General features: G+C 32.8%; 1 protein-coding gene across 1 annotated transcript; it reads left to right on the forward strand.

Moving 5' to 3' along the window:
* Positions 1-2,420: 2,420 nt before the first annotated feature.
* Positions 2,421-17,761, forward strand: LOC128159850 (ribitol-5-phosphate xylosyltransferase 1-like). The gene is made up of 6 exons (XM_052823061.1): positions 2,421-2,743; positions 5,351-5,518; positions 11,667-11,766; positions 12,174-12,479; positions 13,008-13,178; positions 13,592-17,761. The coding sequence occupies exons 1-6, from the start codon at positions 2,605-2,607 to the stop codon at positions 14,016-14,018; spliced, it is 1,311 nt and encodes a 436-aa protein (XP_052679021.1). The 5' UTR covers positions 2,421-2,604; the 3' UTR covers positions 14,019-17,761.
* Positions 17,762-18,391: the final 630 nt, after the last annotated feature.

The following is an 18,391-nucleotide window of genomic DNA, read 5'->3' on the forward strand; positions in this document are numbered from 1 at the left end:
GTTTACGGTACATAACAAATAATGTGAGCATTGTACATTTATTTTGCTTATAACTTGACAAATGACAGTAACATTTTTAGGCATTGTAAGTATTAAAATTGGAAAAGTAAAATTTGAAGAAAAAAAATTGTGACCATGCCCCTTTAATGGTCAATCGGAGAGAGAGAGAGAGAGAGAGAGAGAGAGAGAGAGAGAGAGAGAGAGAGAGAGAGAGAGAGAGAATGTTGAAGTATAGAAAGAGTTATTTGAGTTATTTGAACCATACAATATTCTGCTAACAATTTTAGGATTTGTCAGTGGATAATGGATATGATTAGGAATCTTTTTAAAAAATGTATATATATCCAGTATGCTCTTGATTATTTTAATCACGTTACCTCATCTTCTGGAAAGTTGACGTTTGAAAATCTGGACATTACAACAAAGCAGTTATCAATTCCTCCGAGGTCCAGTACCTGCAGAACAGAGCAGTAATATTTTATTACGGTAAATCTCTTCATTTCTTCACTCTCTTCATTAAATCATCGTTCAAGGTCATGTAGATCTATATCAAGTTAGCCTCAGAACTGTGGCTCTAAGAGAAAATTGGGATGACATGCCATAGAGTAACAGTGCCTTACACATGCAATCTAATTAAAATTAGATCTTTGATCCGCTCCTAATAGATCGCTTTGTGTAGCGATCTATTAGGAGCAGATCAAAGATCTAATTTTATTTAGATTGCTGTTAAAAAATCTATTTGTTGGTTGCATATATGGTCAAACCTATAAATAATATTGGATATCACACACTAAAAAAGGGGGAGGGCACATGTCTACAACCCATATACAGCATACAAAAAAATTAAAAACAAAATTGATGTTACAGAGGAAAATAATTAAAACACAGATAACAACAAGGACCAAAATGAAAAATAACACAGATGCGAAATTTATTGTTTACTGTTAATAATCATTCATTGAAAAATAAAGAAATGATAAAACATGATTGTATTAATTTGCAACAAAAAAAAACTCAAATGGCTTTGTATTTATCAAAATATATTAATAAGTCTGTTTTACATTTAGCTTAGTGGTAGATTGTTTAAGTATATCAGCCTAGGATGTGACAATTGGAATAAATGATTGATAGCAGTGGTAAATTTAGTTTATGAGACAAAGCTAAAGTTTTAGGTTGGGACATGTCCACGGATTGCATTTATCAATGATAAGAGATATGTATGTAGGGCTGGGACGATAATGTACTTAGCCGATTCGGTACATATCACGATACATGAGATGCGATACGATACATATCACGATACATTGCAACTAAATGAAAACATGAATAATGGTTTAAAATTTATTCAATCTGTCGATGTATTACCGCATGTTCAAAGTAATTTTATTACATTTAAAATGAATGTTGCACATTTTACAAATTACTTAAATTTAGTCTCGTATACACTACTTTTTCATAAACAAGTAATCCAAAAGTTTTCCACACTCCAGATTTAGCTTCCTAACAGTTTTGACAACTTTACGAGGTATTCGGACATCTTTGTACTTTCATATTAACCGCGCGGACTGAAAATAGCCGATATATGAAGCTCAGATATTTTTGGAAAATAAAAAAAGGTTGCTTAGGTATCGTTTTATTAATGATAAATGTATCGATCCAAATATCGTCAAAGTAAATACCGTGATGCACCGGTGCATCGGTGGATCGTCCCATCCCTATATGTATGTAACAAACGGGTTTTGTTTCACTTTCATTTATCATATATTTATTTTGGTGACGCTCCTACTAAACATAATACATATATACAAACTTCATAATCATAATTTAAATTCCTTCTGCGCATGACCCAACGGTCACACCGTAAAACATATATTAAAACAAAATAATTGCAATTCACAGAAGGGATGCTCCATGGAAGTTAATTTTATAGATACTCTGTGTTATTATTATACCATGAGCAAACTTTATCACAGACACAAGTGCCTAGCTGCGGTGTGTCCCATAAAACCAAGTGTATGTGCGTGGTGATAGGCAAGTTCGGCGAAAATTTTGTTTTATTGTGTAAAAGTATGGTTTGGGAGCCGATAAAAACTTTGCATTAGTGTCAAATATTACTTCATTCGGCTAAAGCAATAAATCATAACAAACATCAATGAAAGTTTTATAATAATAACCTTTTTGACATCTTTCATCGGAACCTTGAATGCAATTCGGCCACGTTTAGCATCAACTGGTACATTAAATTTTTCTTCGGCATCTTCTTTCACCACATTTTCAAACCCTGACGCAACTGTTGCTTCTATTTCACAAAACTCATTCTCCTGCATGTTTTCTATGGGCGCAGACATTTTGAAACACGCACGCGATCACATGACTATGTTTTGGTTCACCTTTCACTTCCGGGGGAATCCCGCTATGTAGAACGTCGCAGAGAGTGTCACGGTGCAAAAAACGATCAATGGCTCTCAGGTATATAACTCCGATCGGAGGGAAAAGCTTAATATCGCTTGTTTACAAAGCTTGGAGGATGAATTCGGTAAAGTTTGGAATCGTCTACGGAGAAGTGACACACTAAAATCTCAATACATTCCGCGATCGCGAGACATGAGAGTGAATTGTCGGAGGGTCGCTTTCCTGATTTTGGTGTCTTACTTCGTGATCTCTTGTTACACCGGCTTTCTGTTGATTCAAAGACGCAGGGCTCTGGCGACATATGAAAATCAACGGATCCAAGCACTGACAGGTACTTTTCATTCATAAAATTCACATTGATTCGTCTCAAAAATTAAAGTGGGGTGGGGGGGGGGGGTGACCATCAATGATTTCTTATCACTTACAGTACGTAACAAAAAGATAAGGTGAAATTTATTAAAAGGACGCAATAATAATTTGTGACATAGGCCTATTGAAGCAATATTTGGAATATAAGTATAAGTTTAAGGAAATATAATTTTTTTTTAAATACATATGGATTATATTAAATCTATCTTTTCCACTTTTGTACTGATTTTGTACTTTCAAAAGATATAATTCATATTGAGGAATGCAGAGGGTATACATTACAAGTGAGAAATTAAGTAATTTATGGGTTAGATATCAGATCACCCTTTGGTCAATATTCAATGCATTGTTCATTTTAGACTTCACCTTGGCTAGATGCCTTGGGTGTAAGAATCAATAAGATAAAGCTGATCTGTATATACCCCCAGCTCAATCCCATTATGTCACCAAACCTTTGTCCACTAAGGTCTGTTTGCCAGTATTTAAACTGGCCACTGCAAGATTATGATAGTCATTGTGAAGTGACTAAATTAAGTCCTAAATCTCTGGGTCTAATTTCTAAATACGGTTCTCTCAGAATTTTATTTATTATATACAGTTATCTGTAGATTACATGTATAAATTTCATGTTAGTATATGGCTGGTGCTTTGAATTTACAAAAACCTTTCTTAAGTATAGCATTACTGAGTAATTAACTGATGTAAAATTAATAAAAAGAGAAACATTTTTTATTTCATAATTGATCATTGATCCCAGCTTAACTACCCGGTATAATTGCAAATATATGATCAAGGAATTAGGAATCTACAAACATTGAAAAACTCAGTAATATCAGTTAATTTTTTATAACTTTAAATTCAAGGATTCTGTAAAAAAAAAAAATTAAAAAGAGAAGAAATTAACCAAAAGATCTTTTTTTTTTCCTTTTGAGATTTCCCGTACTCAATACCCATTACTGGGTAAGACATGAATGAAAATAAAAAAAAGAAATAAAAATCTAGTGAGTAGTGAAATGGGTATCCTGCATAAAATTGAAATTTTAAGATGAGGGGAGGCATCGGATAATCCAATATACTAGGTTAGTTTTATTTTTTTTATACAAATGTATTTTTATCCCCTGACAAGTATGTACATGTACATGTATTATAAAAAATATTTTACTCCTGAAAAACCAGGTATTTTTATGTTATGACTCTTCATTTGTTTTCGTAGTGCATAATTTATATTGGTACTATAAAGTAATTGTGTCATCGATATAATTTATTTGTAAATTGTATACAATATAAAAGTATTGTAAAGTTAATGTAATATGTTAGTCTCACAGAATGAAAAGCTAAATTGCAGCCCCTGATAACACTGCTTGGTACAGCTGCGTTGTCTGAAATTACACACTGATGTTTTGACATTTTTTATTTAAAAGTTACGTAAGGTGCACTGCTGGTGATAGCTGCGGTATGCGTCACCATAACATTTTTGTAGAAACATATTTCCTATTCTTTGCCGTAACAGGATTTCTATTTCCTAGTCTGTACAATGTCAACGTCATTGTAAATTGATACATATTCTTTATTATTTGATTAACATTTTGTTGAATTTAGGTTTTGTCAATGGTAAGTACCGGTAAATTATATTTATTGTTAAAGCAAAAGATTTACCCAATTGTAAAATACAGGTGTGAATCTCAATTAAGTTTGCATGGAGTTTGTATGGTCTGATTTGATGGCATTGATTAGTCAGGTTTATAGTAAAACATTTTAATGGCAATAAAATGTTACGGATCTGCCTTGTCAAATGCCTGTTAGCCAATCTATACGATGTTTGGTTACCAAGGTTGTCAACGAGAGAAGGACAAGATAAAAAGAATTTTAGGTTGTATACTTTGTAAACTTAACTGGTATGTACATGAATTAATGGTAGAGCCAGGATTTTGAGGACCAGGACAGACTTAGTTAAAAAAAAAAAATCTTTTTGGTATTTTGATCTGCCCATGCAAGTAATTATTTATTAAAGGTTGCTCCGTTCAAACACACAGCAGGAATTTCATTTAATTATTAAAAGCATATACGGTATAAAATATATATTTATTTTAATTGAAATTTTGCCTAAAGTTTATTCTCTGTCAATAGTCATATACTCCATTAATCCTTATGTTACACATTTTTTTTTGTTGTGTGGCAATGCAATTCTTCAATGAATAAACCAGATGTGTCTATTTTCCTCAAGGACATTTAATTCTGAAAATTTTAAACATGACAGTAAAAAGGAATGAGTGAAGAATTATACTAGGAAATCACCCAATTGAATATTTGTGGGGGCTCTATTTTCGTATATTTTGGAAATTACTCCATACTAATGAATACAAATCCCCCAACAAATAATGAAAACAAAGTCTTTGTTTAGTACACACAAAAACAAGTGCACAAGGTTTCATCTGTACAAACTTTCAAACAATTGACAATCCACAAATATTGACAAAACAGAGGTAACTTGACAGCATATATATTGAAAAAATAAGTTGTAGAAGAACTTGCTGTATTTTAATTGTGTGTAATATCTTTTGGTTTTCAGAAGTTTCAGATGATACTGGGAACCCAGGCAGACAAGGGGAACAACTCCAGTATCGGCATCAGTATCCCAGAATTCTCTGGAATCTGGAGGATGATCAGGGCCTGGTTGCCATGGGAAACCATACCAAACCGGAGTTTGTCGTGGAAATATGGGGGAAAGCTGCCATAAGTGAGTTATTTTTTTCTGTAGGGAGCATGCATTATAATTGTATTGATGCCAAGTATGATGATGCCACTTTCAGCAAACTGCATGGCATCTATAGTATGCATTAATCGTATTAAAAAGATATGTCAGCAAATAAAACTTGCATTTGTTTGTAGTTGTACATGCAATACATCTATTATATTTGTTTAATAACTGCACTTAGATCTATAAGTTATTATAACATTTGCATTTAATATTTGTGATACACGTACATATAAGTAATTTCGTAAATGTACATAAAATTTCTACTCTCTTGCCAGCTTTGATGAATAAAGTACATTATTGAAATTAGCATATTCCCTGTTCCCGTGATTTATAGGTTTATAAGGGATCTTTTCGCCTTGTCAGATTTTATCTCCTTGGTCAGACATACATGTTAATCTTCCTCTGACAGAATATAATGGACTGGTACCAGTGATGAGAGGAACCAGTTCATTGATCCCAGCACGCTCACACAAGACCAAAATCTGTATACATATTCATCCTATTGACTGTCTTATTATCCCCTGTATTTGTTTCATTCTGCAGAAATATGCAGTTGTCACCCACCCACCCCCCTTTTTGTTGTTGCAAGATCTACAGGACAGTCATGATATTTTAAACTAAAAATTCAAATGCTTTGAATTTGAGGATGATTTTTTTTTCAATGGTGTGATAAATATCATCTTACAGTTTCCTTTATTTTAAAATTTCAAGTGCCTTTCAGGTGGAAAAATGTGCATATGCATAGATTCTTTGGGATCGGATACATTTATAGTCAATTTAAATTGCTAACATCACCTCAGGCACCCCCAGATTATAGAGTCTGGTGCAGTCCTTTTGTTAGATGAATGCTTCATTTCAATTTGCTTTTTTAGCAATGGAAGGTGTCAAGTGGTTACTACGGTAACTGGGCCATCCAACTCTTCAGGTTTCTTATCTAAAGAAGAATATACCATTAGGTGATTCATTGATGTGGATGAATAAGTGTGAATCTGACAAAACGGGGTCAGGATTTATATGGCTGATAAAGTTTTATTTTGGCAGAGTTTGGTCAAACTTGTTGATTTCTACAAGGATGGCTGGCCTTTTTTTTATCATTGCTTCACACCTTTTTTGTAATAAAAATGTCTTAGCTTTTTTGCTGCTATGTTCCATTTGACATCAAGGCTTTGTTCAATTTCCATCCAATCACTTGGCTTTCTCCTTAACATTGCCACCTTAGGAATTATTACAACTGGTCCATTAATTACGGCCAACTTTTCTCAGACAAGTTACTTTGTGTGCTATAGATTACCGATCCTAATTTGACCAAGGCTACAGGGTAATAACAAGTGATGAAAGAAAAAAAACCCATAAAAACTACACCAAGAATTCTCTTTGGATACAGACGTCAACACTTCTGACTTGAGAAAGAAATTTGTATAAGGAAGATAGAAGATTTCTCATAGGAATACAAAAGGCTTGAGTAGGAGTGACCTTTCAACCTACTTTCTGAAAATGAGGCTCCTAGATGTTCAAGAAAAATCATTGTGTTGTGTTGTTTGTCAATCAGATGTGTTGTCACCCGGTTTTTATTTTTTCAATTGTCGGTAAAATATTGAAGGGCATAGCTAGCTGCAATCCACTTTGGGGATTTGATCTTGCAATTACAACAATTATCCAGAGACTGTTTTATTAACTAGCACTATCAAATTGTTCTCTTGGAAATGGCATTTAGATAAATTTATACTTTTAAGTCAAAAGAGTACGGTATTTTCTACTGAAAATGTTCAAAGAAAAAGCACCTCACAAATCAGCTAGTCGCTATGTTCCTTAAATTTGCTTAGTAATAATGCTCCCATATATTGTTTGCTTAGCTTTAGTTGATATGTACTAGCTTGTGAATTATCAATGATATGGGTTTTCTTGTAATCCTGTCTAACTGGATATGCATATATACATGTACGAACATTGTATTGATTCAGAATACTACTCTTATAACTGGAGATTAGAACAGTAAACTTGACATCTTCATCACTTACAAATTTTATTCATAAGATCAGTGGACACAATACAATGTATCAACATCTCTCACCATAAAAAAATTAAAAATGTTCTGCTCTGTATCATAGAACTATCAGTGAGCTTACTTATCTAAAGCCAAATGTTTTGCATGTGCTCACTAACAGATGAATAATCTGTCATCTGACAAGCATGATGGCCCATGAATTAACGTGGTTATTGGATACACAGGTTCAATGCCTGTAGTATGACCGACCACACCATGGCGGTAATTCTGTTCAATTCAGATAAGATAATCTTGTATCCATTAAGATGTGCAATTATTGGGCCCGTGCAATTTAGCAGTCTCAAATTTGTCCGCCACACAAATGTCCCTGATGATTGGTCTGTCTGTCGAGAGACTTAATTCCGAGACATAATTCCGTAATTCCTAATTCCGTCTGTAAGATGTACCCTCTCTATACTGGGTTGTCACAGCAGTTCACCATTACAATTGGTCAATCATTTTGTTTTGACGTATTTGGGAATGATAATGAATCCGTGATTGGTGTCTGTAATTCCTTATGCATTTTATTTGATTTAGGGATTAGCGTGCAATTGTGGGCAATTATTCCAGTATTAGTCTTAATTCCATTATTATTAAAGAAAATTCTGTTGCAATGAATTATGCATGGGCTTTCAATGATTACTGGTAATATGTTTCTATGCTAGTTTTATTCTGCAAATTGTAACCACAAATAGAACTCAATTCATGAACTTAATAGATTAGGATGCATAAATAAGGAACAGCATTATATATATATATATATGATACATCAAGAAACTACTTGGTATTTTTTGGTTCATTTTCTGCCTAACTGGATTTACACTACAGTCACAATTGCAGAGAAAGTTCAGACAAACCAAATCCTAACATATCCGTCTCTTATTAATGTTAAAGACAGAAAGTTTTTTATCTTCTCAGGCAATAAAGAGAAGTTAAGAAATAGGATACAAAGAAATTATTGTTCAGTTGTTTCGGGGAAAGCGATTGGCATCCCAGTATAGTTTTTTTATTGAACCAATTAGGACCTTTTTTTCTTGCCGAAATTAATCAAGGCGAAAGATAGAGGCATGGTACTGCTTTTGATATGTGTTCAAATTAGCATGTTGACGAGTTTAAGACACTCGGAATTAGGTGCCAGTAATGGTTGATAGATTTTCCATCTTTTTCCATGATGAAGTGGCTAAATTCGATTTAGAAGTGTGATGGTAGATGTAAGACTCTCTAAAATGAGGAGGTAGAAAGAGTCTGTAAAGATATAATGGATCCCTAATGCAATCAAAGGCTTGGATCAGTGGGGCCTGCTGAAATATGGATGAGCTGTTAAAAAAAAGATGTGGCGATTATTTGCTTTTGCCAAAAAGGCAAAAGATTAGACAAGTATATGGTCCAAAGCTTTTAAACACTGTTTAAATGCTCTGTTTTGGAAAAAATATTTTAGAGTCTTAAGGAAAATGGTAGATCATCTTTTTCTTCAGAAAAGAAAGCAAAATAAGGAATCTTAAGTAACAATTTATTATTTCTAGATTTTTATTAATTTTTTAGAATCACAATGAATCTAATTTCATGCATGGAAGCTGTAGTTTACATAATTATCATGGTTTTCAATTATGTGCAGAATTTAGAATTACCGGTATATGTATTTATACTCTACGTGCTACAGTTTTGACTGAAGACTCATAAGATGACAGATAATTCTTAAAAGATTTACTTCGTATGTACCGGTAACAAGTTTTATTCCCATACATATTAATTTTTCCATAATTTGCAGTTCTTAATTGTTGTTTGCTGCTGGTATTTCAAATACCAGTAGTTATGTAATGAATGTTCAACAAGATTTGCTGAAACTGCTGAAGTACAAACATAAAAGCACTATGAACAAGGGCGGGTATTGCCCATAAATCAGCACATCAAATTACAAATTTCTCATCTAACGCCTGTAATGAGATAATATATGGACAGACAGACATTAAACTATGTTTTTTCATTACCCAATCCAAAACAATATTGGAAGAACTCAGTATGACACCGATTCTTGCGTCTCTTTTCTGTTAAATCAGTGTGGATGCTCCATTGACCACTGATGAAGTGCTGACATGGATATTGTTATTTATTTATCCAGAAGTGAGATGATTATTTTCTTTGGGAGTAAATTCTCAGATTTTTGTCAGAGATATGGACTTTTCTGTATGATGGAGTGATCTGCCATATTGGCCCTAATGAGAGGGCACCTGTCACAGAGGCCATTATTTTTTTAGGCACCCGCTGGGTCAATATTGGTTTCATCAGACTCCCACTGAAAATTTATCAGAGAACCAAGGAAAAGGTTGATTGAGCTTTCTGTAAATTACTGTAGTACATATGCTGCACTGTAGATCTGTCAGAAGGGGCAGTTTTTTGAGATTCATTGTGCCTTCACACTACAGCATAAGCTGAACTCAACAATAGATCAACAGTGTGTCTTCCCAAAAAACATGATAAAATCTGCATTCTTGCTCTCAATAATGCTGAAAGTGTATAAAAACCAAAAATGCAGTATTGCTCTAAGGTTTTCTGATCCTTAGCCTCAAAGTATTTTTTTTTTATCCTAAAAATGTTATTTATCCTTCAAACTTTATAAATGAAATCAAATAAAAAGAATTTTTAATGGGTATCCATGCATTTACGAAGTAATTGCAATTTTGGCCACGGTGAATATAACTGAATAATTAAAGATACAAGTTAAATCAAATTAGAAAAAAGGGTTGTACCGGCGCAACGATGGTTTGAAGCCCTTTACCCCTAGGATCTTAGTGGAACCACAAAGCCAAGCAGTTCGTTGAATGGCTTAGTGAAATATTAACAATTCAAGGTTAATTAAATTTGTGGATATAAAAGGCAGATTTATGGTACGGATAAAAAAAATACTGGGTAACTTAGAGTTATTGAACATTGCTGAGGATCGGAGATTGTTAACAATTTATTCCCTATATGCTATTCACTATAGTGTATTTAAGTAATTTAGAAAGACTTCAGATTAAAAATGGTACACCTAGGAAAATTACATACAGCTTTCTTTAACCTAGACTTCTGCAGTAAAATAGACACTTGAACTTATCATATTTTCAGACTAAAATGATGTCGAATATAAATGACATCACAATGACGATACATGTAACTGCTGTTACTTGGACAATAACTTTTCATTTCCATCCTTGGTGATTAAGATATTTAAAAATAAGCTATAATTCTGTGCAATCTTTTCATTTTTTTGTTTTATTTGGGGGGGGGGGTGTTGTTTGTTTTAATTGAGAGCTGGGTTTTTAATCTATGCAGTGAAAGGCACTTTGATTTCGTGTTGCAACATTCAGGGTGTTTCCTTTAGATAACTGCAGTCTCTATTCTCGCACAAAGGCTGCCTGATTTATTATATGGTCTAATAGTGGGTTGGGAATGAAAGAACAGTTTTGATAGAAACCTGTTGTTAATGAGAATTTTTAACTGGTTTGCTCTATAATTTAGTTGTTATTATGTGAGGTATGCATGGACATAAAGCATTGATGATACGTCATAAAGATTCTTTTGTTCAAGGAAATTGATGGGTATAAACTGCTTTAAAAAGATCTTTATTACATGAATTATACTCAGTAATATCAGTGTATTGCATATGTTATTTCCTATTACATGGAAAGAGGCAATCTTATGAGAATTTGTGCAATAAATATTTTGCCAGAGAAGCACTTTATAGTTTTTTCATTACTTAGTCCAGTACTTCAACATACTTTTTGATTTAATGAATCTGAGCTGGTATTTGAGGTTGAAAAATTTGGAAAAACATGTAGTAAAATACATAATACACCATATATAATTTAGGAAGCTGACACATTGCAGATAATGTTTTATGCGAATCGTTATAATTTGATGTGATTCAAATTCTAAACTCCCGAAGAAACAATTCAAGTTTTTGAAGTGAAATATTAAATGATGCTAATTATGTCAAAGTTTGCCAATTACATTTACCTTCCAGCAAAATAATTGCTTTCATTCAGTAGCTACTTTTGCGCAATTGCCCATATAATTTACCAATTATAACTTGTCTTACTTTAGGCCTGTATCTGTGGCAACATATCTTTGATGCAGATCTAGGACCACGCATGGGAGGTGTATGGAGTTATGGAACGAAAAGATTCCAAAATATAGAGTTTAGGTAAGTTGTTTAAGAATATTTCAAGCAAACTGTGTACAAGTTATCTTCCCAGTTAATATCAAACTTATTAATTTTAGGTCACCTAGGTTACTATCTGTATTTTTCTGTTGCTGTGTGTTATTTGCTATAATAAAATCATTTTTCATGTTAATTCATAATCATCCCATTGAACTTTGAAAGTTTGATAGAACAATTTTTTTTGTCCAATGTCCTTAAATTAGCAGAGTAAGATTTTTCGCTGGATATTATATTGTAAGATTTTTCATCTTAAATTAACACTGTAACAGTTACAATGTAACAGTTCTGACACTTGATATCATTAATGTATTCAGGTTTTTGTCCTGATATTAAAAATTTAAGACTTTTGACTTGATATTAACTGTTAAGGATGTTTTCTCTCTCCCTAGATACAGAACAGGACCTGGTGTAACTCCCTCTAAAGTGCCAAAAGACACCCAGAACCTCGTTCTGTCTCTTAATGTCCGTGACTTTACAAAGATCGACACTGCCAAAGCCTGGCTGGATGCCCTCGCTGGCTTCCCGCAACTCAAGAATGTCGCCGTGCTTCTACTGGGCAACGAACAGTGTGACAACGAATGGATCAAGTCATATTTGGCTGCCAATAATGGCAGCGTAAAATTCGTGTTTGTTGTGTACGACAGCCCAGATGTAGACAACAATATCTTTTATCAGTGGCCACTGGGTGTTGCAACGTAAGATTTGTGGGGGTTTTTTGTCATTGTTCAGACTTTTTTCTATCATTCCCACAGGTCTAACATTTGCATCCATTCCGAATGCCAAATGTTTTGATATGGTGTAAGAAACTGGTTTTCATGAGGGTGCAGACTTTTATGTTATGTTACAAAAATTGGTACATTTATTTTTTGCAATTTTGAATTTATGCCTTAAATATGAACAGTATTTTTGTGACTGAGTTTTTTCCAATGAGATGAAACCACAAAATTTTAAATTTATGAAAAAATAGTACCCTGCAGAAATGACTTCTTCTAAGAGTATTTTCATTAATTTGGCTGTTAAAAAATATTGTGTGAAGTTAAACCAAAATGAAAAGCTTAAGGGAATACATGTATCTCATTTAAATTTCTTTTATTGAAATGCTAAGACCAGGTATTAAATATTATCATATTCAATGACATAACTGATTAATCTGGAACTACCATTGATTTATACATGTATTCAGAACCACAGTTTGACTTTATCTCATTATTCCTGTTCTGTAGGTATAGAAATTTTCCCAAAGTGAAAAGTGCCTTTATTCCTACATCAATTCAGAGAAAGCACATGTGTAACTACATGGGTACAATATATGTCAACTCCTCCAGACAGGTGCTCCTTGATTTGTTGTCAACTCCGGAGATGAAGGATAGATGCTACGTCAAAGTTCGTCACGAGTAAGTTTAGCTTTTGAATGTGTGTTACTTTTGAATAGTTTTATTTACAAATAAAACATATTTTATGCATGAAAAAAAGATGAAAAATCTTAATTCTACCATGATTCTAACAGTTACAAGTAAAGTTATATTTAAGGTACATTTTTCAACATCAGCCTGCCAATTTTCAAATTGTTATTTTTCGATACTGGTCTTGGCCTGTTCTTTATAATTAATATACATTAACATTGTATAGGCTTTGTAACTTTAATGTATACATGTCTTTATTTCTTTGTTATTGATAATATACCAATGATATGAGTACACACAACAGATTTCTTCTACTCTTTTGTTTTAACTAATTTAGTTATTTCAGCATCATTTTAACATTGGACTGTTACAATAATTGTCTTTTCACTTTTCTACCCATTCAGATGGTTACCAGAGGAGTCGGAGCACTCGAGAGACAACTACCTTAAAGTATTAGCTCACAGTGATCTCACACTTAATCCTGTGGGGATGAATCCCGAATGTTACCGCATTTACGAAGCCTTATCTTACGGCTCCATCCCAGTGATAGAGGACGTCCTCACGCCAGGGAATTGTGGGAATTCGTCAGGATTCTCCGTAAGTGCCCCACATAGACTACTGAAATCTGAGAAAGCCCCTGTGATATTTATCAAGGACTGGCAAAAGGAACTGCCCACCATTCTTGATAAAGAAGCCAAAATGACCTTGGAGCAGAAGTCCAAACGCAGGAAAGATGTGCTGTTGTGGTACGAGAATTTTAAAGCCAAAATGAGGAAACGTTTTGTATCTGTGATTCAGGAGAAGTTTTTTGGTGTTCATCAGTTTATCTGATCTTCTTATATTTTAAAAATATTTTTGAACCATTTTTACTTGGTCCTTAATAAGAACCATATTTGTTAGATATCATTGATGCTAGTACTTATACTAGTACATGGTTGTACTTAACTATATTTATGACCATTGTGTCCAAAAGGTTAGCTTACTTCAGTTAAAAATTGCTCTCTTGTATTTGACTTTTTAAATGTAGAAAAATGTAGTAACAGTCTTCATTTGTAAAAGTGTTTGTCCCGTATATAACATATTTTTGTACACCATAAGATTCAATTTGTTTTCACACTCAGATAACAGCAGAATTTTTAATGCTAACCAGGCACCATACCATATATTTTAAAAAGATAACAAAAAATCTTTAAATAAATATTATGAATTTTCTTCAATTTGTTAACTGGCAGTCTGGCAATGTGTGCAATATGGTATTCAGTATAATCATTAACAGTGAATAATTTTACAAAGTTTAAACAGTGAATGCTGTCAATTTTGAGCTGAGCAGATAAGATATCATTTCTTTTTGTGATTTAATGATAGACATCATACATGTTTATTACCTATTCATTTATCTGTGTTGTAGCAGTGAATTTACTTCGAGTGTTGCTCTTGAAACTTCAGAACATGTGTTATATTGAAATCAATATTGAACTGTAGTGAACAAGGTTTAACCTGACTTGGACAAGTTTTGTTAGATCTCAGTTTGTTATCGATCTGGTATAAGTATAATATAGACATTTCTAAAATATACGTGAATTAAGTTACATTGTATTTTGGGTAAGAGAAATAACCCTTACTGGGTTGAACTATTATGGTCAAGTTTGGCCAAAGAAAAATGATAATTTTATAAATCGTTATTTTAAGATGTTTTGTGCAGTATGACAGAAAGGAGTTTTGTTTTGATTTCTTTTGGCAAATTTTCTTGAGTGTCGTATGGCAGTAAAATTGATTAATTATGCAGCATTTGAAATTATATCAAAAATTTTTGGCAGTTAATTGCAACCCAGTTTTTTCCCTGTAAATCACATGGTGGAATTGTATGCATCTTAACATGTTTAATTTCAATTTAGATTTTAACTTGAAAGTTAATTATTAAGAAAGCCAACAAAAATAATTGAGCGATGGGGAACATTAAACTTTGAGATACTGAGAAATATTGTTATTGAAAACTTGACCAGGAGTTGAGTTGAATTGTTTGACAGTTCCACGTTTTTAGAGGTACATGTATATATATTTTATTTTTCTACAGTTGTCTCAAAAAGACATATTTATAATGTTAATAATTAGTGTGTCTAGTGAACACTGATTGTACATATACAATCAAACTTCGTTGTCTCGAACTAGATGGGACTGTTTAATATCTTATAGATATCAGAGTATTCGAGATATCGAGGGTAAAATACTTGAAAAAATAAGTGGTTTGGACTTGAAAATCACTTCAACATATCCACTGTATTCGAGATATTAGTGTTCAAGACAACAAAGTTTGACTGTACATTTTACACACAACTGTGATGGAGTTTTTTTGTTGGCCATACACTATACTAATGTTCCAACTCAATGGTTATTCCACTATATTTAATGATCAAGTCATTTGATGATACATGTATATGTGTGAGATTGTGAAGTCAAGTAGTGATCTTATGATTCAAAGGCAGCTGGCAAAGAAAAAAGTTTAACCTTGTGGAATCGTTCATAGCTTTAATTCATTAACTTGGCATGTATGTAAATTTGATGTGTTTTTTGTTGGTTGTAGGTACATGTAAGTGGCACAAACTTGGATTAAATGTAGACATCCTCTTGTTGAGACATAATTACATGTGATCCATGTGAGCATGCTGAACAAAAAATTTCATTCCTTTCCCATGTTGCACACAACTTAATTTTGCCTTCAATTTGGCAACATATATTCAGGAATGTGCATTTGGTTTGGTTTAGTACTTTAGCTGATACAGAGCTTGGTATAGAGTTTAGTTAGTACTCTTCTATAGAGATAGGGTTTTAGGAAGTTTACGAGTATTTTATTGCACAAAGGTTCTAGACCTCTGATAGACAGCTTGATATCCAAGTACATATACATGGAGGGCCTCGTGTAGGAACATATATTGGGTAATGGGAATACAGCTTGGTGAAAGATAATGAGATTCCTTTGCCAAAACATCTCCATGTTAAATGTGGAGAAACAACTTTCCTTTTTCAAATTCTAGAGTTTAGTGCTTATATATCTCTTTTTCTACATGTCATTTGTTGAATTTAAGAGTTAGAAAATTTTCTCATCAGGACATTTAACATTTGCATGTTCAACCCTTTGCAGTTTCACTTTATTTTTGAATGCTTTTCATAGATGATAGATTTCATACGTGTAGTTTCAGCAATGGTACATATTTTTTTAGGGAGTTTTAGTGGTGGTAACTGAGTTTGGTTGTGGGTTTACATGATCTATTGATACTGGTACAGCAGATTGTGAATTTTTGTTCCAATTTGTCATATGCTTTATATCTGATAAGTATATTGAAAAGCTAGCTGAAGAAGTATGATTTTACGGTGATTATTAATTATATACTTTTGGTTGAAAAGTTGTACAATGAAAAATGGGATGTGTTCAATGTTTTTTTCCCTCTATATTTTACGTCATGTTATACATTTTGACTTCTAGGAAGTTTAGCTACTATGCTGCACTGGTATTATTCTGCGTTTTGTATCACACTGACAGTTTGAAACAAGTTGTGTGTGTTAAAGAAAAGAATAGCCTTTTTTATTTATTTTTCATTAAATTTTGTGAAATGGTAATTATGATCTATACAACATCATGCTCTACTAAATCATTGTGAAATTGTTGTAATGTTGGCCAAGTATTGTTTGAACATTTTATATCGTATCAAATCACTGCCTTCATTTTAAGGGAAAGGAACACAGTAAAGTTCAGCAAGATTTTATTTTTTTTTTTTTTTTTGGGGGGGGGGGGGATACAAGATAATTACTCACATAAATTTACAGTTTACCCAAAAGTATGTATGTGATATGAAATGTCTCATAGAAAATTGCGACTGCTACTGGTTATCATTCGAGTTGAACAAATCAATCATGCATAAACAAATTTAGAAAACTTTTTAATAATTTTGATTCAGTCTATTTGATTTTTGTGTGGACCAATTTATGTTTATTCTCATGATAGCTGATTTCCTGTATTTAGCATATCTATCAAACACAAAAATTTTATATTTATATACACTTCATAGAAGTATACATATGTGAATGAATGAATAGTTTATTTTATTTTTAGTTAAAATATGTTCTCTTCTATGATGCTATTGATCAACTAGGCCTAAATAGATAAGCAGTTTTGTTTTTTGGTTTCCCTACAAATCCTGAAATATAATCTCTGACAAACTATTTTTAACAAATGTTTCCCTGAAAGAATCATATTGTGTTCATTCTCATCTTTGTCTTTTCGGTGTAAATCAAGGAAACGCTCTTACAATGTACCATCCAATCTGAAATTAAGTATCTTTGGGATGTTTTATGAGGGACCATCTGACAGGCCATTTTAGAAAATAATATTAAAATGATAAAATGTTCTCCCATATTTCATCCCATATTTTATGTTCAAGTAGGAATAGGAAACTCACTTATTTTGGCCTTATATTTACAGCTGCATGTAGATCATTTTAGGTTGTGATTTGACATGAAAATGCGAAAGGTGTATTTTTTGTTAGTTTTGTTTATCTGAAAAGAAATAAAAAGAGAAAAAAAATAACGTGTTTTTTGTCTTCCTATATGCTGGGGTTAAGCTGTCTATTTTATGAATTTCTAAACATAAAATAGCCATATGCTTTGAACCACATGTATTAGAACCATTTTAACAAGACCTTGGACTTTCAATAGGGCGTATAGCTATCTATTCCTTGCATCAAAACAAGTTAAAAGTGAGGTGGTTTCAAGCGAAATATGCATTAATTGCGTAGTCTTAGCTCAAAAGCCAGACAAATCTTGTTGATTTCACACTGTTATTTAATTAATTAGACTGCATGTCAAAGCAATAAAAAATCAAAGAAAGAAATAATGTTAAGGGGGATGTGCGACCATTTGTTGAGGAAAAAGGTCTAAGCCTACTTATGTAAGCTGTAACTTTGTCTCAAAGTAGGGAACCCTTGTCTTAAAATGGGCCTCAAAAACCACACTATTTGTCTGTGTCTGTGGAGGTACAATGAAGAAATAATTCATTGAAATATATTTTGTATACTAAATTTAAGATATCACTTGTTTGGACCACTACCCCTCTTCTAAAAAAGAATTTACTTGAATTTATACTCAGAGAACTGAAAAAAACCCCATAAAACTAGTATAGAGATGTATATCAAATTCAACACGGATTGTTT

This window comes from Crassostrea angulata, chromosome 8, assembly GCF_025612915.1.
Source record: "Crassostrea angulata isolate pt1a10 chromosome 8, ASM2561291v2, whole genome shotgun sequence".
Lineage (NCBI taxonomy): Eukaryota > Metazoa > Mollusca > Bivalvia > Ostreida > Ostreidae > Magallana > Magallana angulata.

Excerpts from the sequence above, each read along its gene's own strand:
- LOC128159850 (XM_052823061.1), top strand. The coding sequence starts at position 2,605 with ATGAGAGTGAATTGTCGGAGGGTCGCTTTCCTGATTTTGGTGTCTTAC. Across the intron at positions 12,480-13,007 it reads TGGCCACTGGGTGTTGCAAC|GTATAGAAATTTTCCCAAAG; the intron begins GTAAGATTTGTG and ends CCTGTTCTGTAG. Across the intron at positions 13,179-13,591 it reads TACGTCAAAGTTCGTCACGA|ATGGTTACCAGAGGAGTCGG; the intron begins GTAAGTTTAGCT and ends CTACCCATTCAG.